We start from the raw sequence: 25241 nt of genomic DNA, 5'->3' as shown, positions 1-25241 counted from the left end.
TTCGAAGTGGATATTCGTAGAGAAATGATTAAAAGAAGCCTTTAGTTGGGGTTTCAGATCCAAGAGGAAAAATAATGCAATAATATACACAAATACAATTGTTTATTCACAGCAATTTGTCTAAATAATGTGTCAATAAAAATATGAAATCTATTGCAGCTTGTGTGTTTTTTTTGCATTGACATAACTTGGTCTGGTACCAGGGCATTTATTACCTTGAGTTGTCTGAATCATACAAAAACAGGCAGAGTTACGCGTCAATTTATTATAGCCGAGTGCGCACCGTTACAAGGCTTGGGACAGGATATCTATGATTGGTTAAGCATATTTTCTATTCTTAAATCAGATAACAAATCCCGGAGTAAGAGTTGTGACAAAACAGTGCTTTTCGCCCATAAATGCATTTGCTGCAAGAAGAAAAATGGGATCCAACGTCATCAAACAGAACAGACTTTCTTAACAGTGATGTTTGAGACATCACCAAAGAGCAAACGAAGACTATTGCTCAAACATACAGTTCCTTAACGCAACTCAGATAACTAAAAATTAAAATAATCCCCAAACTATCTACTTTTAAAGCATCGAATCATTTTCATAAAAGATTGATATGGTACAAAATATACAGAGGCCCTAAATCACGAAAGCATACTGGAGGCGAATGACACCCGTGAGCCTAAAAGAGCTTTCGTGCATGACTGTCGTTATTGAAACAATACAAAGAGCCTTGCTCAGTATTGTGAAAGTGAGCTGAGGGGGAATAATTTGGTACTAATTGAGATGGCATTCTTTGAGTAGATGCCTCTCTGTGCCACAAGAGGGCACTGTAACAAAACGTCCACCTCTGGATTGTGGGCCGTCCCTAAATCAAGACTTGGACATGACTGACTGATGGATGGTGATGGATGGTGTTTTAAAACAGTGTTTTAAATTATATAAACTGTCCAATATCATGAAATCCAAGCTTCAAGTTGTCGGTAGGTTTCTCATGTGTCTTTGGCTGACATCACAGGAAGTTAATAAAGATACGACACAGTACCTTGTAAGGCAAACTGGTGAAAAACAGGAAATCCTCTGACAACACAAATGCGTATACTATATATATATATATATATATATATATATATATATATATATAAAGATCCAACAACCAATAGACTCCCATGTACATACAAAATAAAAATACAATTTGCATTGCCATTAACTGGCTGCCTAAAGGCACTGTAAAGGCTGGGCAACAGTCAGTTTGGGCCCCCATGCATTTGTACGGGGAACATCTGCAAAACGATTCAACTGAGATCAAAAACATCAGAAAAATAAAACAAACAAACAAAAACTACACCACCACCAAACAGGGTTCTTCCTTCAGGAGCTGCAGTATCTTTGCTATAGTTAAAATTATTGTGCGTGCTGTCAAAAGAAACATCTTTCTCTGTGTGCGTTTGCACAGCTCACAAGCGATGAGCCAGACGTGAGCATTTTCTCATCAGCAGGTGCTGCCAAGTCAACAATATTGGCACAAAGCTTTTTAAATGCGTAATAACATTACTGACCCACAAAAGGAGCAGTTTCTGGATGCAGCATTTAAAAAAAATAAAAAAGGTCACAATTGAGGTTTTAATTCAATATCAAAATGTCTGGAGAAGGTGGAGTGTGCTCACTTGACTATAAAAACTGCAGATGCAATGATTTGTAAACTGTAACGTGTGATGGTTGAAAACTTTTTGAAATTTCATCATCAATTTAGTGCAGTGTTAGCAGCTGAGATGTCAGTTTCTTCTGTTTCCTACTAAAGCAACTAAAATGTGTTTCAACTGAAAGCTGAAATGTCAAAATGTAAAAGATGAAATCACTCACAATTTCACAGATTTTTTCTTTTTATAGTTTGACATTTCAGCTGACATTGTTGAAATGTACAATGCTGGAATTTAATTTCAGCCAAGGTCGAAGTGTGTGCACTGACTACAAGCACTTTAAGTATCAGTATATACAATATTTAAGCACTGACTTCGAAAGCAGCTGCGCTCTCGGTTCAGGTTAGAGATAAAAGTCACTTAATATTACGAGGGTTTAAAGTGGTGAAAGTGTAACTTCACGTGAAAGCACTTCCCTTGAATGTCCCAGTGGCAGAGGTCAATGTCACTAGCCTCAATGGTTCCAAAAAATCTCTTCAACAATGGAGTGGAAAAAAAAATCAACTCCTAGAAAAACTAAAAAGTATGAAAAAGCTAAACTAACATGATGAAGCACAAATAATATATTAGTGTGATGAGTCTGAAGGGGTTGATGAGAAATATAAAATGTTTAAAGACCTAATCATTTCAATGGGGGAGAAAGTTCATCCAAATAATCCAAAGTCTGAATAGTGAGTCTATGTGAGTCGCCGACAGGCAAACGAGAGTCCAGAACATTCATTAATAACGATATAAATACAAGAATATGAGTATACACCTCTAAATGCCACTCCTGTGCCCACAATAATTTGTTGTGGACAAGAGATACATTTTTTCTTCTAAGTGAAATTACCAAATCAAATACTGCTTTCTAGAGGAAAATTACACATTGTGCAATAGAGGCAGAAAGCAATTATGTAGTTGTTCAGTAATTTAACTATCTGTAAGTTGAAGGTCAGAGAATATTTCATGCAGCATAATCACAACTTGGCCCAAAGTGCATATCAGTGAGTTCACGTTTACAGATACAGGTAAAGGCTTCTAAGAAAATCATGTGAAAAGTCTTCCATCGTGGATATGTGTTTGCATTCATGTCATCTTCAGGGGACTGCCTTCTGCTTTGATGCATGTAGAACTGATATAAAAAAGAATAGGGGATGAAATATTTTGCAGTTTGACTCAAACAATTTTGGCTTTTTAAAAGTTCAACATAATCATCTCTCACTAACATCTCAACTACTGGTTGTTTTTAGACTCCATGCTACTGTGGTCATATTCTTCTCCTCCCCGGGCCGAGTCACTTGGGGCCCGACTTTAAGCTGCAGTCCGTGGTCCAACGTGTGCAGGCCCACTGCGAGTCGTGAGCATTTCCCTGGGTTTTATTCCTACACAACGCCGTTCTGAAGGCGGTCGAGGGTGAAGCAGCCATTGGTCTTACAGCCGCTCTCCGCTCTGTTGGTCTGGGCCACTTTCTTCCTGGCCGTCCAGCGCTGGGCCAGTGGCTCCAGGAACAGGGAGAGGGAGGAGAGCAGATAGCAGAACCCAGCCAGGTAGAAAGAACAGTCGTAAGTCTGAGTGTAGTCGTACAGGAACCCTGCAAAAAGCACCAACACATGGGAAACTTCATCGTCTCTTTTCAACGGTGCATAACTTTGTGTATCAGACATTTCCCCAAGACGCTCCTGAGATCTCACGTTAACAAGAATGAGGTGGACCAAAAAAACGTAATGTTTCTGGACACTGCTGTCACCGACATGGCGATACAACAACACTTCACATGTAAACAGATCTTCTCTTGTTGGGTTTTTTGAGTGTTCTGCTAGAGAGAGTATTAGAGAGTAAAATAGATATTTATGAATCTCTGAACATTTTTATAATTGCAATTACGTGTTCAGCATGGCCGACCCTGGTGTAAACTACACTGCAGATGGCACGATACCATAACCCCATTGTGTGACTTTCTGTGTTTCTCTGTTTTTCTTCACAATGAGTTACACTGACATTTCATTTCAAACAGGTGAACTGTGTGAGACAAATAAAAGGCAGGTATGGCAACAGTACAGCTGCTGGTAAAACAGACAGTTGGCTATCCCGAGGGGAGGAACTGGATGTTATCACAACCTGTGGCCTGAAGGCAGGATCATAGTTGGACCAAAACCAGTTTCTGACTTGAACCACGGGGACGGTAAACAGAGCCACATGATACTTCCGTACCACCTCAAAGGGGGCCATTGGTTACGTGCCAGCCCTAAAACCCATTTCCAGGGACCATGTCAGTAGTTTCAAGGGAACGGGGGCCAAATGTTAGCAGCGAGGGCAAGAGGAGTTCTTTTTTCCTGGAAATACCCCACATATTCACCCAAAGTTCTGTTGCAGGTTTCAGTGTTCCACATATGTCAGATATGGATATTCTAGTTCACACACCAGTGCATGTGCTGACCAGATGATAGGTGCTGGTATTTTTCTAGCTGACCTAGAAAAGGCACCATTCGTTACAGGAAATATGCAACAACCTGATCTGACAAAAACACTGATCCTAGATTAGAAACAGCTCTCAACGGCAAAGACAATCTGCCATCACTTAAACATAGTGACCCAAAACCCTGCCATGAACACATGACCTTGCCTGCAGGCAGGGTGAAATTTGATCCCGTAACCCCCAAAATCTCCCAGTCTGCGTTGAGGGCTCCATTAGCCATAGGTTGTTTTTCTCGTCTCGAGCGTTTCGGTTTTCACACTCCATAGTTTGTGCACGCACAGAGACAGGCAAACACACACTGCAAGGAACTCAGTGCCCCTGGGAAATATGTGTTGTCACACCCTTCGAAAAAAATATGCCTGTCAGAGAGGGGTTGACCTCAGCCTATGTCTAATCAATTAGCTCTGAAAAGAGACGTCACGGCTTTTGGCTACAATCCCATGCACACGCAGTGCATATTTGCTGTTCCTTATTGTGTGCATGTGGAAAAGTGGGTGAGCAACACGTGTGACTCCGGAGGGTTTTCCACTCACCTGCTAGCGGAGGTCCCGTGAGGCAACCCAGGCCAACGAAGAACATGGAGAAGCCCATGGAGTTGTTGAGTTGCTCCGACCCCACAAGATCCACCTGACGAACAGAGCAACACACCCAAGCTGAAGCTCGTCACACACGGAGACTCGAGTGTTTTGTAAAAACCAATCACTTCACACTGCTTCCATACTATGACAAACATGTGCCAAAGCATGCATTCATTTAAAGTACGTTGGATAATGTTGAGTGTGTATTATTGATTTGTAAAACAGAATAAAATAAAATGAAATGGTAATCGAAACCTCGAATTACAGTCCACATCCAAATAATTTCAATTCACCAGTGCAAACAATAAGGTATTTATTAATACTGACAAGTTAAAAATGCTTGATTATTTAAAAAAACAAAAACACTACTTTAGTACTTACTTTACTTAACCATATAATACTTTAGCTAAATTCACCAGGATAACAAAACAAACATATATTATTCATAACCAACATTGTGTCTGTATAAATCCTTCATAAAGGTATATGACACAGATTTGGCTGTGTCAGCAAACAAGATGTATTGTTTGTCTGGTGCTGAGAGAGCCGTCAGTCTGTCGGAGTGACAGCAGGTTCCACGCCTGTGGTTGGAATGTCGGCTGTGGGGTGACCCTTTTGTTAACTTCTGGATTACAGAGTGTATTTTAAATGTCTGTCAACATAAGGTACAGATCGCAGAAATAACATCGCAACAAGCCTTACTTGCCAATTCAAACACAATAGGCGTGTTTGAGGAGATGTAATCAACTGTCCTACCTTTTCAAACGGACAGGTGATTACATCTCGGAGAGAGAAGCTTTTAAAGTGCCCATATTTTGGTAATTTACCGGCTCATAATTCTAGTTTGAGGGGGTCTACGAGACGATGTTGACATGCTGCCATGCTCAAAATACACATGCCCTAAAGTGCCTCGTTTCACTCTATATAAAACAGTCTAGGTTAGTTATATTTTAACTCCTGCCTCCCAAAAAGCCCAGGCTGCTCTGATTGGTTGACTGGCTCACTTTTTTAGGACAGTTTAACCACCGAGTGTCAGAAATATCACACACTCTGCCCACATTTACAGCTTCCTAATCACCATACCATTTTGAGCCTGAGATTAATATTGGAACCTTGTGACCGAAATTAAGTTATGACACACTAAAGAAAAAGGAAATCGCTGAAAAGCATATGTGCACTTTTATTCAGATGGTTTTACTGGCTCTACTGTACATATTTGTTTTTGTCTCTCTCTGTGTGTGTGTGTGTGTGTGTTCTTCTCATTCAGGGATGGGTTTAGACATTAAGAAGTGAGGGCAATTTTGTGAAAGTCTTCACAACTTCAAAATCCTGTGTTATGAGTGTTAAGACTGGGTTTTAAGGTTCAGGTTAGAAATAGGTTTATGTGGGGGTTGTGATAGTTAAGTAGAAGTACAAGTATGTGTGTGAATCTTTGTCATTGTGGCAAAATGTAGTCCTGGAGATACCCGCTGTAGCGGGAACAGTTTAGAGTACTTTGGCATGTGTGTTTGAGTGTCACAATATCAAAAGACGGAGCAAAATGAAAGCCCAGTTCGAAGTTGGGTGTGGAAAAACCCATGAGTACCAATCTAATAATGTAGTACTGACTACCGAGTACTCATGGCTCAGGACTTCAACACGGGCGTCCCATCCCATCCCATCTTAAGATGGCCTCTAGCCACACTTTCAATCATTTTGGCCCAGAGGCACGTCTTGGCCTTTCAGACCGCACCAGTGAAGTCACGCCACATTTGTTCTCATGTTTTTTGTTTTCAGGTGTGATGTGACCTCAGGATACTGTATACCCGCTGACTTAATATGTTTCTCCACCCATAACCGCAGTCAAGAGATATCTCACCGACGATCTACGTAAAAGAAACTTTTCCCTTTCAGTAGGTGACACAATGATGTAATGAAGCTACTTCACCTTTACATGGTACAAAAGTCCCTCTGCACAATTACACTTACTGTGGATTCACCAGATTAAAGAGTGAGAGTGACTGTGGGGCGTATTGTGTAAAGTCAAATGATATTGACAGAGACAGATTCATAGAATCTGTGGTACCCTCAACCACCCTCACTAAGCTTTAGGGATTTTATAAATCCCAGTTTTTCACTTAAAATGTATTCAAAATGATGTCCGATTGATGTCTGCCCTGCTCTGGGATGTAATGTGGTAAAGAAACCACGACTGTGGTTCTTTCTGTACAACAATTTTATGGCTAAAGCCGAGCTGAAATATTATTAAATGTTCAAATGTATCTGTGAAAGTTAGGCAACAACTTATTTTACGGTTCTGTAATTTTCCAAAAATTGACATTACCGTTCAAACATTTTTGAACAAATTCAAAATTTCTAATGTTTCTGAAATAAAAACAGGGAACAGATAATCAATTGGAGATTTTCAAAACAAGGAATCATGGAAACTTTGAACAAAAATGTTCCTTCTACAATGGAAAATCAAACATTGCTCAGAAAGTTTGTCCCAACACTGTCATACTGACTTCCTGCATCAGAGGATGTGGTAACAATTTGTTCCACCACTGCATTGTACAAACGAAGGGTTCGTCAATAACAATAGTTGGAATTTATCTGTCGTGGCTTGTTTACGCACTTGTAAGTTGCAGGTTAATGGGACAGTAAGCGATTTCGGAGAAAGCTTGTATATCTCTTTGTTGTTGTTGATAATGATTTAACTGCACTGACCGGACTGCGAACCTCGGGTACGTGAGGCCGACGCCCTAACCACTGGGTCAAAACCCCCGAGTAAAAGCATCAATCGCTAGCACGCCTCTTCAGGTGTCGGAGAGTGATGTTTTTCAAACACTGTTGTTGCATTGTGGTCCACACCATTTTTTTGTTTTCAATTTACAGAGCCAGGAGTGCACACAGAACCGAAAGCCATCGGACCGTGGGGAAATATCCGCCAATTTTTACAAAAAGTAAATTAGATGCAAACACTCAAGTCCAAGACAAATTTTTCCCTGGGACAATAAAGTCTATATTATCTTCTATCTAAAATTGCTTACTGCCCCTTTAACTAACTTCTTATCTTTTCTTTTTTCTTTTTTACCTTGGGCTGTTTACTGCTGACCTTTGTACCATATGACCACTTAACAGACAAAATGGGGGTGTTCTAAAAATGTTTTTTTACGAAAACAATGATGTGATTAGTCAAAAAAGACTTTTTTTCAAACAAAGATTGTTGTGTTGAGTTTAAAAGCAGTTGTTGATTTCTAATGGAATTTCTTTACAATAACTGATTTTTTTTACACCCAAGTTTTAGCACCACTTTGGTCCAGACATCTTGATATCTTGACTTTTTAAAATTGTATTTAAATATTTAAAAAAATAACCATGACATGATTGTGGCAGTCATTTAATTTGGCTTGGATTAATATCTCACCAAATATTTGATGAATCCCCATGAAATTTGGAAAATGTCCGGACTTCAGTGCATTTCTGAAAGCAGCTTTAGTCTTGTTTAATCATTGGTGGAAACTTTATTCTTCATAATGCAGAATTGTTTCCTTGTTGCATGTTCAGATTATCTCCTGTGATAAAATCTGAATAAAGGACAACAACTATGTGGACATACCAAACAAACATGGTCTTCATTCCAAGTTACTGTTCTCAGTTGATCCAGGAAACTTTCTACCGTATGATTTTATCTTTACACATCAGTTCTCTTCTAGGATAAGAAACAAAATTAATGGCACCTTCAATAAAGCACAGCTGAAAATTACAACCCTAGTGAACAAGTTATACAGGTCGTTTTAAGAACGCAAATGCATAACACTGTTCGAATAAGACGGCCTCCTTACTAGAACAGGCAGCAGCAGGGCCATGTAGCCGCCACAGAAGACAGCAAAGAAGACGCCGTAAACCATCAGCAGGATGTAGGAGTCGGCCAGTGGGGACAGCAGGTTGACCAGGCCACAGAGGATCAGGTAGGCTTTGTGGAAGTGGTATTTATGAAACAGGTTCCTGTCCGTCACCCAGCCCGAGGCTAGCTGGGCGATGGTCTCCGTGATACCTGTGACGGAGGCAAAAAGGTGAGGTGGATGAGAAAACTGGGACTCTTAAATAGTTAAAAGAAAGGATTTTGTGTGATGTGTTTAATATGGAAAAAAAAAGATATAAGTGACATTACAAAGAATTTTGCTCCGATAGTAATGTGAAAGAACAAGTAGGACAAAGGGAAAAAAAAAACTGTAAAAAAAACCAGAATAACTTTGACGTGGATGAATGAGAATCTCCACAGACTGAGTGGTTTATCCTGCTGAAATATGGCCATGTTTTCAGCAGTCTCTTGAAAGGAAGGAAGAGAGGCAGACTGGGTAACGCATTCAGCTCAATAAAATATTCAGATAGTTACAGGAAGCTGCTGTTTGGAAAGAGCTGCACTCTTCCCCTTTACAAGGTTCAGATCCAGTCCATTCAAAGATGTTGCCGGAGCGAATTATTTAAATACATACAAACAAAGCCAGTGGAGAGATAGAGAGATAGTATATGTGGCGACAATTTTTTTCTTGTCAACATCTGTATAACAACAACAACACCCAGCTGGACTACTCATTATACCACATGTGCATGCTGATTGTTTGCTCCATTCAGGTATATGGAGTATATATATATATATGTATGATGACTGGGCAGATATGTGCTCGCTCGCTGCGGAGGTCAACTGTGGAACGTGATAGCCATGCGGAAACTGCAGTGGTGTATTGACCGTCACAGGAATAGCTGCTGCACTTCGCCACTGATCAATGAAACAAACTGGTTCTGTGCAGATCGGAGTTACCCATCCTTCTTTCAGCCTCTGCACCACGACTGCAAAGGCTGCAGCCGTTTATGCCGAGCTTGAACCCAAAACGGAAGAAAAATCTGCTGAATGCGAGTCGTCGCAGAGCACTTAACGGGTAAAACATGCCCGTGTCACTTACAGTTACATTCATCTCCATCAATCAACACGTGGATGGTAATGAATGATAATTAGCCACATCTTCATCCTTCAAGGCTTTGAATGAAAGCCAAATGAATAAGCAATGAAATGCCCCGCCAGTTTCCTTACATAACAGAATCAAGAGTGTCTCTCTCCTCCGAGGTTAGGGACGTGACATGAAGCAGCTGTGCTGTGTTTACGTGTTCTCCTCTGGCGACCCGAGACAAAGTCCTGGGGTGTTCCCTGCTTGCCTACAGACAGGGTTGTGAGCCTGTTTGTGTGTTTTAGCCTCAGCGGGTTGGTCCAGGCCTGCAGCTGTTCGTGTTCAAACTCAGCACAGTGCAGTTTAAATTTGGCCTCGCCAAGTAGCACCAGGGACATTATTAGTTTTGTCCACTTCTCTCTGTAGTTCTTACAGGTACAAGTGTATTGTCTGATTCAGGGAGGGTTTTAAAACATGTGGAGGTGCCATTCCTCCTTATTCAAGGATGGGCATTTTGTCACGAAATTCATGCAAAGGGGTTATAAAAGGAGGTTGTCGCTGGCTTGTCTTGCCTGCTCTTTTGCACGTGATGCCGCCTCAGTGCCCCTCTGCAAAGTATCAGTCACCTCAGGACCGGCCCCCGGATCACATTCAGAGCCCCTCTTGTCACCACGCCAGCACCTCTCACTCAGTTAGCTGTTGCTAAGCGACTTCAGTTAGCCCCGGTGTTGGTGGCTGAGAGTTGACGAGCACACTGACCCGGATGATAGCGGCCTCCCTCGTGCAGCCCAGTCAATGGGCCTCTATGACAAGCGCTGGGCCGGAGAACGAGGGACAGCGGGATGCTGGGACGCTGGCTTTGTGGTGTGGGTGGCTCCCCGTCTCGCTGGCTGGCTCTCTTTCTCTCTCAGAGTGCACATGACCAGACAATGTGACAGAACAAACATGTTGCTTGCTGCTCGCTGGCTCAAAATCAGTCGGCGCACAGTCCTTCACACAGTTTTTGCCTCAGCTGCATAGATAGACCATAGAAGTTGGTTTAAGAAGCCTTGAGAGCATATCTGTCAGTATATTTTAGTATACCCTGTGTAAATGTATACAGCCATGTTATTTGAGCCCAATCATAGTTTTGGCTCGGTAAATAAATGTTTCCACCGCAGCTGGGTTTCTCGTAAAGGACACGGTGTTGCCGTGTTGTTTAAAAAAAATAAAAAAATCAGAAGTAACAATATTTGGAGCAGCGGGGGTTGGGTCGGACTGAGAGCGCGAGGACACTGCACATCCACATTGGACAGTACCAGCTATCAATCAGTCTATACACATCCCATTGCATACTGTGCTTTATCGCCTATTTTACCAGAATTAAACTAAATGACCATCACGCTGTATTGAGAGATTGAGACCATAAACTCCCCAGGCAAAAATGTTAACTCATCAAGTGAGAAGTACGATCATTTTCTCACAGACTTCTATAGAAACCCACTTTTGTTCATTCGGGAGGTTAAATATTTCAGGGACTTCTGCATTGGCTTCATGTTCCGAACCCAGAGAAACATTTGTCATGAATCTCTCGTATTCTTCATATGTTTGGATTATAGGGTAGGGTGGCAAGACGAGAGCCTTTTCTCACAGAAGAAAAAAAACTAACATCTAGACCTACATTTTGAAAAAAAAAAAAAATCCAGTTTCCCAAAACCACATGAAAAAAGTGTTATGGTCTAATTAGATCAAGGTTGAAACAAAATTTGTGCAAAATTTCCACCATGCTGGAAACATTCTGCTGAGGTAAAAAAACAAACGTAATAGTTTATGAGTTTTTGTCTATGACAAATAACCAAGTGGTGCCTCTGGAAACTCCCATCTCAAACGAATGAAGGATAAAATCACAATCACCTACGGTGAAACATAATACAGAGTGTAGTGTGTCAGTGTTAGTATAAATGTAAACGGATATTATCACGGTGGCAGCATCATGCTCTTCTTGAGTCAGAGCTGGGGATTTAGTCAAGGTGGACAGAATCAACAATAGCTCCTATTACCAGTCGATTTTGTAACAAAAAAAGAAGGAAAAAAAAGCTGAAGATAAAGAGGGATTTCACCTTTTAGCACAACAAAGACCCAAATCATACATTCAAACCAACAAAGAAAAAATACTGACCAAAGAAGAATACATTTTTGCAATGACCCAGCCAGAGGTCCAGCGTTTAGGATTTAGGTGGATCAATCTTCAGAAATGAAATATAATATTTGAGTATCTGAAACTAAGAATCACTGTGTAAGGGTGTACACACTTGGATGTTACATGTTTTTTCTCAATACAATTTTTTTTTTTTCATTTTTCATTTATTTAGATCACAAAAACGTGCCATTGTTAAAAGGGTTGTGCTGAATTTGACATCACCTGTACTTCCAAAATGCCCCCCCCAAAAAAATCACCTCAACACTCCTTTAGACAATACAAAACTCGATGTGTCCTCAAAGCCAAACAATGCAAACAAACAGAGATGTCTTCTCACATTTAAGCGAGTGAGTAGGAGAAGTAGGAAACGTAAGCTCACAATAGCATCTCTCACAACCTCAACTTACATGTTCAAACCTGTGATGACAAATGTGTTTCATACCATTTGAAAATCACTATCATTATCTACAAGACAAATGCAGTACGATCTCTATCTGCTGATTGACTGCGTGCTGAGGGAGCGATTATTAAATTATTAAAACAGAAGCCTGTAACTCATAAACGCACAGCCCCATCTGGAGCATTTCAATTATTCACAAAGCCTGACCAAGCACTCTTAAAGAATTACACACACATGTGGTCTGTGGTCAAAATGTTCAAACTGTTTTGAAGTGGCCTCATCAATGGCACACTGCTGAACCCACCCACCCGGGCCAGTGGACCAAAGTTCAGCTTTTATGTAAGCACATCCATTACATAAGACTGCAGAGACTGAGCAGCTCACGAATAATTAATGCCTAGAAGTTGACTAAACCTGGACCTCCTTCTTCACAGTCACTGTGAAATTCCTGCTGGGAGCCACATTCGAAGACAAACGGCAACAGACGACTGTCTGTCCTATTCATAGAGACATTATGCTTCAGACATGCATGAGTGGTGTCTTATCTAATGGACAAGATATTTGTGCAACTGCTTTAGTGAGGAGGAGAACACCTTCTTACTTTCCCGAGGGGCGTGAAAGAATTAAGCATGTTTGGAATAGGAAAATAAGACAAAAATGAACAGTCACAGTTAACACAGCAGCCGTCAGGGGGCACTGTAAATCACGTGACCACGACTGAGTTTGTTTTTGATCATGTGCTTTAAAACTGGTCAAACTGCGGAGCTGGCGGCCAGGTGAGGAGTGGGACAGGTTTTAAGGGTAAGGGGGGGTTCCTTTGGAAAGGAAGACCGTATCAGATGTGGTATAATACAAAAATTTAAATGATTTCAGTAAGCACTGTAAATGGACTGTAGCTAAAAAGCGCTTGTCTATTCTTGAGCATATTGTATTGCTTTTTGCTTCACGCTCTACCAAGACTCCACAGAACATTCTAGAAACAATTGTCTGCTGTGTTCGTCATATGTGAACATGATAGTGGTGTCGATTGTATCATGTAAACCTCATCAAGAGAGCGAATAAGCTCTATTTTCCAAAATAGCAAACTATTCCTTTTGACCAATGTGTATCTCACCTGCCACAGAGATGATAAACGAAGCATCCATGGCATTGATGCCCAGGGTTCTGGCTCGGGCAGACAGGTGGAAATAAGGGATGAAGTAGGCCAGCTGGCTGAAGACCACCGACCAAGTGTAGATGCAAAAGAACGGGTCCTTTAGCAGGGAGAAATCCAGTACTTTGGCTTTTGTGACTGTCACCTCACTGGGAGTGCTGGCATGCGAGGGATGTCCAACAATGGTGGACCCATTCATGCTGCCATTGAGTTCGGCTGAGCTGTCTGGAGTAGTGGGTTTACAAAGACCCAAGTCACGGTGAGGCTCATGGCCATTCACACCACCGAGGACCAGTCTGGTAAGTTCAGGTTTCGCTGACTGGTCCTGGGGTCCCTGAGTACATTGGCCCCCCAGGTTCTCAGTGTCCCTGAGAGTGGGAGGTAGGGGAGGGGATGAGTCTGATTTGGAAAGGCCATTGGATATGTGAGAAGAGCCATTCAAGCAGCTCTTGGTGTATTCCTTCTCTGAGGAGCTCTTGAGGGAAACCGCTGGGCTCTTTTGGATGGGAGAAGAGGTAGCATTTGACACAGGAGGCTTTACATTAATGGGTCGCAGAAGCATCCCAGTGGCCACCAGGTTCAGCATTAGACCACCGAGAATAAGCATCGCCCCTGTGGGAAACAGAGAAAGATCAGGAACCAGTATGCAACGTTACACAAAGAACCGAAATACACAAGAAAACCCTGCCTGCTTATTCAAAGATTTGTATGTGTCTTACCTTGCCAAGCATATTGGTTCAGGAGCAGCTGAGTAAACGGGGCGAGGGCGAAGGTCAAGCCCATCCCAGAACGTCCGATCGCATACGCTGTTGCTAACCTCTTTCGGAAGTACAGAGCTGTGACCACCGAGAAGGATTGGTACAGTAGAGCGAAACCCATTCCTAAGTAGAAAGTATTATCATTATCGAAGACCTTGTCAGTCAGAGGAATGTGGACAGTCAAGAAAAAGTAATTCGCAACCAACTTCCTTAAATCAGAAGTTCTCAAACATTTGTTTCTGTCATGCCCCACTGCAGAAGACATTTATCAGTCATTAACAATGACAATTTATTTTTATAAAAGATCCAAACGATAACACGAGCTATCAGTGGCTCTTTGCCCTCCAATTTGGGAACCACCGACTTGTGTTTTCATGCCGAAGAGCACCTCGGTTGGGCTTTGGGGCGTTCAGAGTCATCAAACAGTAAGTGTGAGTCTCATTTTAACTCACCAACTATCAGTCCCATGCTGAAGTAGAGGTACACCACAGTGCTCGCGAATATGCTCATGATGAAGCCTCCGCTAACCAGCACTGCCCCCATGATGGAGGTCACCCTGGGTCCGAGCTTGGCACAGGCCACAGAGGCAATGGGTGCTACAAGAGAGGCAGGGGAGGAAGCACAAAGACACATGTTCTAAAAAACATTTCTCCTTTGCTGCTGTTCAATCAGTGTAAACATGCACGCAGAGGACAATAGGGTTCAAATTATAACAGCTTGGATCTCGTCTTGCAAATGAGGATATAAGGAGTGAGAACTCAATCATGGGAGGAAAAACCTCTTAGATTTATATCTTTACATCCAGTCTATGGACTCTGAACTCAACAGACGATGCATTGGCATTGGCTTTGGATTCAAACCTCCAGACAGGCGCATGCTCGACATGATGGAACCAATCCAGCTGATGCTCTCTGCTGAGCCTCTAAACTCATCTTGGAAGGCCACGAAGAAGATTCCAAAGCTCTTCAGTGTTCCCATTACTAGGATATTTACCTGAAGACACACACACACATGGAAATAATGTTGTTAGCAGAGACCATCTGTCAGGTAGATGCATTTTTCTCTCTTACAGAATGTTGTCATGTCAGGCTCTGTGCTCGAGCTCAGTATAAACATATATGGACAAACATCCAGTATATCAAAAACTTTTAAATGCTGCACATGTAGTTTGCTGCTCAACATTATTGTATGAAAAATGTGCATGTTCCCTGTTTAGAAAATACTTAATTGTGCATATTATTGTAGGAAATTTGGTCCAGCGTTAAGAATTTTGGTGGATCAATCTTCAGAAATTAAATATAATATTAAAACCTTTATATATACACCAGGAGCAGGTCCTGTTTCACAGACAGTGTTGCACCGCCATGTTTCTACAGTAGCCGAGGAACAGATGAACCAAGTAGATTGTAGATTTTTCCTTCATGTTTGGAGACGAGGGTGAGGAAATCTAATCATCCATCCATCCATCCATCCATCATCTATACTGCTTTATCCTTTAAGGGTCACGGGGGGTTGTAACCAATCCCGGCTGACAATCGGTGAGAGCCGTGGTTCACCCCGCACAGGTCGTCAGTCCATCACTTGGTCAACATACAGAGACAAACAACAATCCACTCTCACATTCACACCTTTGGTCAATTTAGAGTCTCCAGTTAACCTAAACGTTATGTCTTTGTACTGTGCGAGGAAGCCGGATTACCTGGGAAAGAGGCCGAACTTTCTTGCTGGGAGGTGACAGTGCTAACCACTCTGCCACCGAGCCGCCTGCCACTACATCCTACACACTAAAGTTATTATGGGATAAGCCACCATCATATCTTCCAACACCTGACCTGGACATACCAGGAAGCAATGTATCACCACCATCCAGCCCCAACCACCATCTGGAGGGTCCTCATACTGGATCTCTTTCTCCTTCTCGTTCTTTGTGCTAATGGCATCCTTCCTGAACAGGTTCATGGCTGCCTTGGTTTCACTAGGGGGGAAATGAAACAAATTAATAACTTTCAGGTCACATAGGCTGAAAAATGTAGACATTCATTTGACTACAGGCCATAAATATACATTAAAATGCATGTCAAATATTCACATGCCAAATAGAAATGGTGCAGCATTTTAAGGTAATGATAATTAACTTTTCCAGTCACTGAGCTGTGAAACAGTTCATTTACAGTACAGCTTCACCCCTCCACCTATTTTACTCTCATACAACGACTGTGCTGGACTGAGTGTCTCAGCCGTGTTTACTTTAAGTTTGACTATGTCACAGTAAGTGCAATACTAAACCTCCCTGTGAGCATGTAACACGAAAACGTGTTACATGATAATGATGATGTCTCGAGATCATTTAATCTGTGAACGTCAAACTCTGATTAAACTCCGGTTACGTGAAGCATGACGGACTTGCTCAAATTTGTTGTTTTACTCAGAAGGTCTCAAGGATACATATAATTGGTTTGTATGGTGTATACCCTACTGGAGTTAATGTGGAAATCAGAATTACCAGGTTATTTAAGTGCATGTAAACACACCAAGGGTCTGCAAGATAATGCAGTTTGATGTTTTAATTGTCAAATGGTAGAGGAGGCTCAAAGGGGATGATTGTGGGTTATTGAGTGCATTCAAAAAACAACATCATTTCATGTTTTTATAATGTTCTGGCGCACATGTGTGCTCGCACTTTTGTCAGAGTGTGTGTGCGCATACAGTATATGTGTAACTTGTGAAGTTAAGACTCAAGCCCTAAGATCGCGGCTTTGTGAAATGCACCTGTTCTCCTGTGGAGAGTTGAATCAGTAGCGGGTGTTGTGAACTAACTGCATGCAGTACAGTTTGCAGACAATGTATGACCTTGAATTACATTGTTTCCAAAGGCTCCTCCTCATGTCCCGAGTTGTTTTAAATCAAGTTAAAATTTCCTCTGCAACTATCTATCATTTATACATATTTCCTGATATGTTGCTCTCGTTGTGTATTTTCCAATTTTCCACAGAGATCTCCCTCCTTCTTTGGAGCTGAACTCTGCAATCAGCCAGTCAGTCCAAACATGAACGGGCCTATGTATGCTGATGAAGATGTGCTGATTCAGCAACAAATGCTTTACATCATTCATCTTAAATAATCCATTGATTAAATATCTGTCATACTGGAGCCTATTTCACACAAACTCCCCACTTTACCCTGTGATCTTAGAAGAATTCAACATTTAAAAAATATTTTTTTTCTCGGTATTTGTCTAGATTAGTCAACCCTACACAATATACTTGTATGTTTACTTATATTAATCAGATAGGCAGTTTAATACATGATGTCGGGTGAGTTTATTTGTCATGTGCTGCAGCCAGTATTCCAATCTTCCACTCCCTCAGCATCACTTTTTAACAGAGCCTATTGAGCCCAATTTAACCCCTAACTATAAGTGAGTACCAACATGTCCTGAGTCAACATAGCTTTACAGATATCGATTAAGAAATCACAGTGTGGCCTGTTGGTAGCTGTTCTCAGGTCTAAGTTAGTCACCGAGTAATTGAATTAAAAATGATTATGAAAATCAAAAGTCGGTCTAATGTCTATTAAAAACTGTTTTTCCAAAAACACATTGACAGCACGTGGAGACCGTGAAACGCAACCCTGCCTCAGATGCTCAAAAGCAAAGCCACCTTGAACAAAGTGCGGGGAGAGCGCTTAATAAGTGTTTATGACCAGTCTTTTGTAGCCTCCATCACAAACTCCGTCTGACTTAGACATGTATAAGAAGCCGTGACCAAATTAGGCAGAGAGCAGAGAGCGGATTAAAAGGGGAATGAATTGGGCCAGTGTACTGCGAGGAAAATATTTCCCCCATGTGCTGTTCACAAGTTGTCCTCAAAGTGTGCTTAAGTGCATGTTTGTAAATTTGCCGGGGGTCTGCGGGTTGGAGCGATGGGGGATTGTAGATCAGCTCTTTGTAGTCCAGTATTAACACCATGTCACTGCACACTTCCAGCAGGACGCGTGGAATGATCGTTCCCCAGAATCTGTCTCTATTTGACCTAAATACCGTTTATAGAGATATAAATTTGAAAAGTTCTTTCCTGCAGGAAGAAAGAATCACATAAACCAATGAGATGTATCTTTTGTTCTCTGAAAGCCTGATTAATGAGTTCAAGGGGGGGGGGACCTGTCTGTCGAGGCAGGTAAACAGAGAGGGCGCCTGTAAAGAGACGGACATGGCCGGTAAATACTTTATGGTCCTGCGGCCCAGTGATGCGGTGGCCCACCAAGATTTGTCCTTAACCAAAATTCTGCTCCTGGCTGACCTGTGAGTCCTGCAAAACATTCAAACAATCCAACAATTGTCCATCCTTCAAAAAACCTTTTGCTTCAACTTTTGAACCAACGTGTTCATGTATTAAATTAAGGGTTCCAGGTTTCAGCTAGACTTTGGAATGAAATAGTTTCCTTCACATCATCTGTCATATCTCAAAAGTATGACCCCACTTTTCTTTTTTCTTTTTTTCTTTTTACAATTTGAGTGAAAGGAAACAAGCAAACATTAATATACTAGACTGGCACTCAGTAGAGCACACACCGCCACCAAGGCCCAACATTCCCCTGAAATGAAATCAAGCCACATCAAATTGCACACACTCATATATATCCATCCCCTAAATATGACAGATTTTTTTATGCATTATTCCCTGTAAAAATCTGCGACAATGTGAAACGCCACCCTATCTGTTAATGTTACTACTGCCCATTAAAGAGCAATATGGACAGAGCAATATGGGAAAAAAGTCTGAAAAAGAAACTTCCTGTAACCTGCCATCACTCTCTTTGCGAGGATTACCAAACCCTCCCTTCCACAATCAGCAGAAGTTACCAGTCAACAGGTTCGTTGGCTGTATAGGTATTTGCAAACGTATTATAAATTCAATCATGCATAAAATACAAAATCGTGCAATGTTAATGAAAAGCTTTGCAGTATGTGTTTCTTAGTGGCTCATTACTGAAATTGCAGGCCTGTTTTATTCCTGTTTAATTTTTGACAGGATTGCATCATGTACAGTTTCACTCTGCATGCACATCTACAATGTGTAAGTTAGAACGGAGAGTAAGAGGGACAGCCACAGGGAAATATTTCAGGTGAAAGAGCAGACAAGTTTGCAGCTTCACAGCCCAAATTAAATATTAAACTAGATATACCACCTCTTCCAAAAGCCAAGTAGAAGTTTACATCCATGTCTGTCCAGATGCCTTTAACATACAGTAGTGAAGACTTAATTGGAAGGAAGTAACTAAAGTAATTATTTAAATGTTTAATTAAATCAAATGGATGATTGCAGTAGATAATTTGCACTACGAAAACACGTTGTCTTCATTTAGAGAATATGTTTGGTATCTGACCGAACTCTCCCCCTGCTGTTCCTGAGTTGTTGAGTTGAATACAACATTGATGATTGATGATGTCACAGTGAAGCTTTCAGACTCAAATTCTAATCGGGCTATTCTTGAGTTCAAATGAATGTTTGTGGCAAAGTTGAAGAAAACCCCTGAAAGCATTCCTCAGATATCAAGTTCACACAAATGGGATGAACAGAAAACCAGGAAAACATAATGCCACCAGCCACGGCTGTCGCAGACGCAGAGGCATATAATCCGATAGAGGTTACAGAAGGTTACAGAAGAGAAAACTAAGTCTCTAGTCTCTGATATGAGACCAGTCATACTAATTCCACTGTGAATAATGAAAAATAAAGTTTTTTACTGACATTCTAAATTTGTCTGAACACAGTCTCACTGCCTCTGTTTGCTTTGGGGTGATTTCAGGTTCCGTTAATTGTGCACAGATGAGTTCTCTTTCATAGCACAAAGTCTCTGGGAGAAGCCTTATATCCTTGACAACAGCACTGACCGAGAGAAATCATATTTTTATCGCCGTCCCAATATGAACATGTGCAATTAAACAAAATTGCCTGAAATGTGATCTTTTGAACTATCGGCACTATGATTTGAAGATCGGGGACATCTTGGTATGGATTTCACCGCCAAAACTGTGCAAACATGCTTCTTCCACCTTTTGAAAAATTCAAAGACTATTTTACCAAAAGCGAATCTTTGTATTTGATGCCGCTGCGGAACAAAACAACCAAAAAGTTATGGCCATTTCAAAGATTTTTTTTGTTTTCAATATCAGCAAAACAATTAATAATAATAATAATAATAATAATAATAATAATTCAGTTTCAGAGAGGTGACCTGCTGCATCAGTCCTGCTCAGTTATACCTCATTTTTCAACTGCTATACATATTTGGTCCTCTGTTGTTTACAATTTTGAAGGAACCACTTGCGCGTAATTATCTCAACAAACGGAAAACGTAATTGGCCTCTCAGGTTTCTCTAATCAATGTCCAAAAAATAGTATTTTATGTTGTTTTGTCATATTTAATTAAAAAAATAACATTGGGAGCTAATTCTTATGAGCAAGAAAGGAATTAAACCTAGAGGATTCTGGTTAAACCAGATTGTTGGGTTACCTGTTATGCTGTTTTGGTAGATTGCCTACAGGCTCCAGAGATGACGAATTAAGTCAGGAGTCCTATTCTGTGAGTGTCATCCTCCGGTTGGCTGAAGGGGGCACTTGGAACTATTGCTGCATCAAGATTATCTTTGCACCTGCAAGAAGAAGAGTGTATTGATTTCTGGATTAAGAAATGACTCAAAGTAAACCTAAGAAGCAGAGACATAATGTAAGTAACACTCTCTAGGCAATGAAGTGGATATTAGACTGGAATATTCTGTGTTCGGAACAATTCAAAGAGAGTCTTGGCCAGATGGTGTCATCTGAGCTGCAATAACAGCTTTTACTGGTGCACAGCAGGACTGCATCACAATTCAGAGACTGGATCCTTCAAAGAATGCGAACCATGAAAGAGCACCCTGCAGAGCACCTGAGGCTGGGGCCGCGTCCCTTCAACGAACGAGAACAAAGCAAACGGTACACTGCCATTCAACTTGTAAATTAATCAAGAGACAACGGCCACACTAAAGACCACACTGCACGTGTTTAGTGACGCAGCGATGGCCGCGCTACGCGCCAAAGACTAACGGCTTCATGCTCACAAATGACAATGGTAACATGTTTGTGTTCACCATTTTAGTGTAGGACCTTAGGATGCTAACATAGTAGTCAGAGGACTCCAAGTGTCTGTTCGACATGTCAAACTAATGGACTTGTAAATTCCTGGAGCCACAGAGCCTCAGGTTTTACCAAGTCTGTCACAGGAAATTACCCTCAAATTGCCACCGAGCTGTAAAGCCCTTCAACCTAAACCTGTAATAAATGTTTTCTTTTCCTTTGCCATTTGGAGGCAGCGGAAATAAGTTGTGAACCAAACAATGACATATCATCACCTTTTACGTTCGATATGTGACCTTCTTGCTCATTTACACGTTCAAGCAGGGAGAGAGAAACGTTCTTCAGTATATTCGGAGACATGTTTTTGGTCACCTGATGAATTTAAAACCAATATTCTGTTTTTGCTTTTCATCCCCACTGTCAATAACTGAGGGAATTATCTGACGCGTTATTGCTGGTACCTTCAAAGTTCACGTGTGTGTGTGTGTGTATGTGTTCCCGTTGCTTTTTAAATTATGCGAAACATTTCTACTTACAAGTGACTGATGTCGTGAGCTATTAGGTTTGCAAACGCTGACGTCAGTGGATGCAGCCCCTGCACCAGGATGCAGTAATAGTGCTCCAGTCAGCAGTTTGAGTCCACATGTGCAGCGCCGAGAAGAATGTCGCACTCTTCTTCCTCCTCCCTGCGTTTCCATTTACTACGAGTACAATGACGAGCTGACTGCATTACTAATAAATGCCTGGCAGTGACAGAAATCCAACAAGAAGATGAGCTGGGGGTCAGGCAGGTAATTATAGTAGTCAGATGGACATGATATGCAGTCAGAACCACGGTTGGTTTTATTACACACTGACGCAGGAGACGGGCAGAGTACCTGAGGTGACAACTTTTCAAGTGTGGTGAAAGTACCTACAAGGTTGTGAGGGAAATTAGTTTAGGTTTCACTCTTCAGAAGAGTGAATTGCAGTAATCAGGCCCCTTTGAGCCCTTTGCTTTGTTTTAATCTGGGCCACTGCAGAAAGGAAGGTTTTACACAAACAAGTGGATCCACGTTGCATTAGCTGCTCTGAATATTTCTTTCCGGGCTCAGGGTAATCCGTAGCAGACATATCAAAAACTAAAAACTCCGTTAAAAAGGATATCACTTGATTATTATTATAATGTATCTATCAAATGTTCTCGGTGCGCTGTGTGAGGCCATCTTATCTCTGGCAGGTCAGGTCACTGTCTCTGGACGTCGCAGTGTTTTTTTTTGAGTGTCACAGTCTTGGATTATAGTTTAGACATCCTGATTCTAAGGAGCCATTCTTTTTGTTCAATGACGGCATTCAGAGGGCAAGGACACTTCTTCGATCTCTGTACGAACCAGAAATCCCCTCAATATATTGAGCTCCTGTAATAAACACTTCTGCTTAAGACATCTACGGTCTCGGTCTTCCTGATTCAACTGCATCAATTTTTCGACCTCACCCCCATCTTCCACAGCTGGGCTTTAAGGGAACCTCCCCACCCTGCTCTACAGGTTTAGAGTGTCAACATGCTCTTCCTGCTGTGACTTTTCCTGTTTTAGTTTAGTGCACAACCTTTGTCAACAAACACATTTTTAGACTGAGGAGGGATCCGCAGTCTGACTGATACAACAAAGCCACGTATACCAGGGATTTGACTGAACCTGCCATGACATTTACAAGGAGAGGATTAATAGACAGCTCAACTATTTCCATCGGTTGTAAGACAAGTGTTGACAGAACATCTGCTCAGATATGCCTTCAGGTAAATAACTCAAGACTAAACTGGGGATTTCAAAGTCTGACACCATCTTTTTTTCCTTTTCTTTTTTTAATGGGCCGTCCACAAGGCCTTGGCAAATGTAAAATAATTACATATAGTAGGGACAAAAACAGTCCCACCTTCAAAATTCTGAATTAGCAGAAAGGCAAAGTTGAAGACAACTGACTTTGAGCTGAACGAAAAAAATGAAAAAATGAAGGAACAAAAAGTCTGAGCTGAATAGTTTGAAATACATTTGCTTCACTGGAAATCCTGCAAGCTAAAAATCAAATAGTGGCAGAGTTTGAAAGCTGAAGTCTGCCCCCAAAGAAGCTGTAGACTTGACGGCAAAACTGTTGAAATGTTGAATGAACAATTGGGAGATGGAGCCTGAAGGAAATTGCAGAGGCATGGCTGGAAGTCGAAAAGCATGAACATGAAGCTGAAATCGATTGGAAGTTTAACTACATTCCAGCTGACTCAGAATTCACACTAATTATACATTTCCCTCTGCTGTCTTATCGTGGTGGAATGACGTCTGAAAAGTTATTTACTTACTCTATACTGGAGATACATTTTAGGGAAAAAGAGCCTGTTCAGAGTCTCCACCTGATCAGCAGGGATGAGCAAAGGTATATTTTAATCCTAAATTTGTGTTTTGCGTTGCAATAAAGCGTTGCTGGGATCGGAGAAGGAGCCACTCGAGTCAAAAATCAAAAAGATACTTATTGAGGTTCAAAGTAAACTTGATCATTTCCATATTTGGTATTATCCATTTATAGCTGAACTATTTTTTGTTGTTGTTGATGTCTTCTTAACCTGCTCTACTGGATTGACATATCTACCTGGCTCTGTACAATGCCGGTGAAACCAAGCAAGTTGGAGCTTGTGGAGTTACTCTTAACGAAATAACTTTGGTCATTCAAACCTGATTTTTCCAAGTAACTCTTTATTGCATTCCATCCTCTGTCTTGCCTGAGTATGTCATCATAAGTTTTCAATTCCCAACAGGAGCCTCACTTCTAGTCCTGAGGAATTGTGAGATTATGGGCTCTTAACTAGTGTTTCAACTGGGAGCTTTTGGGCTTGGTCCACGGACGCACACACAACACCGTAGTGCTGTGAGGGGGAAACAGGGAGGTCTTACCGTGCGTGGCCGCGAGTCAGCTGTTCTCCTCGCTGGACGGACCTGTGGCATTGCGCCCTTCACTCAGCTCAAGGCTGCAGGCGCAGGAGGCGACACACGGGACACTCAGGTGGCGAACTTCAAGAAGATGTCATCTGGTTGCCATCTGACAAGAAGAGCCACACACTGACATTGCGTCAGGACAGGTTTACCAAATCCAACCTCTTGAAAAAAAAAAAAAAAGACTTCACAGAGAAAAAACAGTTTGGGGAGTAACTTTTGTGTTGTTGTGTTTTCAGGGAGAATGGGTTGTTGCGACAAAACAAAAAAAGTTCGTCAATTAAGAAAATCAATTATAATCAAACAGAAATTGCCCTAAATCTTTCATCATTTATCTCAAAATGCATTTGAAAATTTGTTGTTTAGTTGACAGCTGCAAAAAAACAAGAAAGAGAGCAACATCAATATGTTAGTATGAAACTGAAGGACATACCTGGAATCTCCTGCTGCCCTCGACTCGCTTCTGCCCGGAATTCAATTATCTTACTTTGATGCGTAATTTGGGGTTTTCTCGCTCCGGCGTTGCGCGTCCCCGAGAAGCGTTTTGGGCAGGGACAAATTGCTGTGGGAGGTTTTCTTCCGAGGAGGACCGTGCCATAACTTTGCCTCCAGCTGCACCCTCTGAACTGCATCTCACACCTCAGCCTCGACGTCGCTGGTTGAGCCGAGGAGCCGCAGAAACGCAAAGCTGTCGCTGAGGAGAGCCACGTGACCGAGACGTAGCAGCGGACCTCATGTGCGGGCTCAAGAGGCAGAGAGAGAGAGGGAGAGGGGGGAGAGATGAGCAGCTCTGCGGTCAAAACATCAGCTCCACCGCGGACCTTATACTCAGGCGTTGCGCCACCAGGTTGCGCTGCAGGCGGTCCAAACGGTGCAAACATGCGCGCTGGAGCGCACTACGCAAACCTACATCTAGGAGGAGGGGAGTTGAAATCTCCCAACCGTCGCTTCGCCGTTACCTTTGACCACGCGTCCATAAAGTCAATGTATAGTTATATATATGTTGTAAGAGCAAACC

At 41.7% G+C, this 25241-nt stretch overlaps 1 protein-coding gene across 3 annotated transcripts; it reads right to left on the bottom strand.

Moving 5' to 3' along the window:
• Positions 1 to 245: 245 nt before the first annotated feature.
• slc16a4 (solute carrier family 16 member 4) lies at positions 246 to 25212 on the bottom strand. Of its 3 annotated transcripts, none has more exons than XM_035644163.2 (11): positions 24657 to 25206; positions 24185 to 24349; positions 20662 to 20800; positions 15988 to 16120; positions 15006 to 15138; positions 14598 to 14741; positions 14107 to 14268; positions 13349 to 13999; positions 8552 to 8763; positions 4683 to 4776; positions 246 to 3264 (listed from the first exon to the last, which is right to left on the bottom strand). In XM_035644163.2, exons 4-11 carry the CDS (start codon positions 16102 to 16104, stop codon positions 3056 to 3058), a joined length of 1722 nt encoding a protein of 573 aa, XP_035500056.1. In that variant the 5' UTR covers positions 16105 to 16120; positions 20662 to 20800; positions 24185 to 24349; positions 24657 to 25206; the 3' UTR covers positions 246 to 3055. The 3 variants fall into 3 exon arrangements, with proteins under 3 accessions (XP_035500056.1, XP_035500057.1, XP_035500058.1); XM_035644164.2 differs by having other exon boundaries at positions 24185 to 24329; XM_035644165.2 differs by lacking the exon at positions 20662 to 20800 and having other exon boundaries at positions 24657 to 25212.
• Between the last annotated feature and the right edge of the window lie 29 nt (positions 25213 to 25241).

Source organism: Scophthalmus maximus, chromosome 3 (genome assembly GCF_022379125.1).
Source record: "Scophthalmus maximus strain ysfricsl-2021 chromosome 3, ASM2237912v1, whole genome shotgun sequence".
In the NCBI taxonomy this organism is placed as follows: domain Eukaryota; kingdom Metazoa; phylum Chordata; class Actinopteri; order Pleuronectiformes; family Scophthalmidae; genus Scophthalmus; species Scophthalmus maximus.
The sequence above is the reverse complement of the archived record's forward strand: the minus strand, read 5'-3'. Positions and strand labels throughout refer to the sequence as shown.

Bases quoted from the DNA above. Each gene is read 5' to 3' on its own strand.
- slc16a4 (XM_035644165.2), bottom strand. From the start codon at position 16,104: ATGAACCTGTTCAGGAAGGATGCCATTAGCACAAAGAACGAGAAGGAG. The intron at 8,764-13,348 runs GTGAGATACACA...CCTCCGTCACAG, and splicing joins GTTTATCATCTCTGTGGCAG to GTATCACGGAGACCATCGCC. The intron at 4,777-8,551 runs GTAAGGAGGCCG...TCTGTTCGTCAG, and splicing joins CCCTGCTGCTGCCTGTTCTA to GTGGATCTTGTGGGGTCGGA.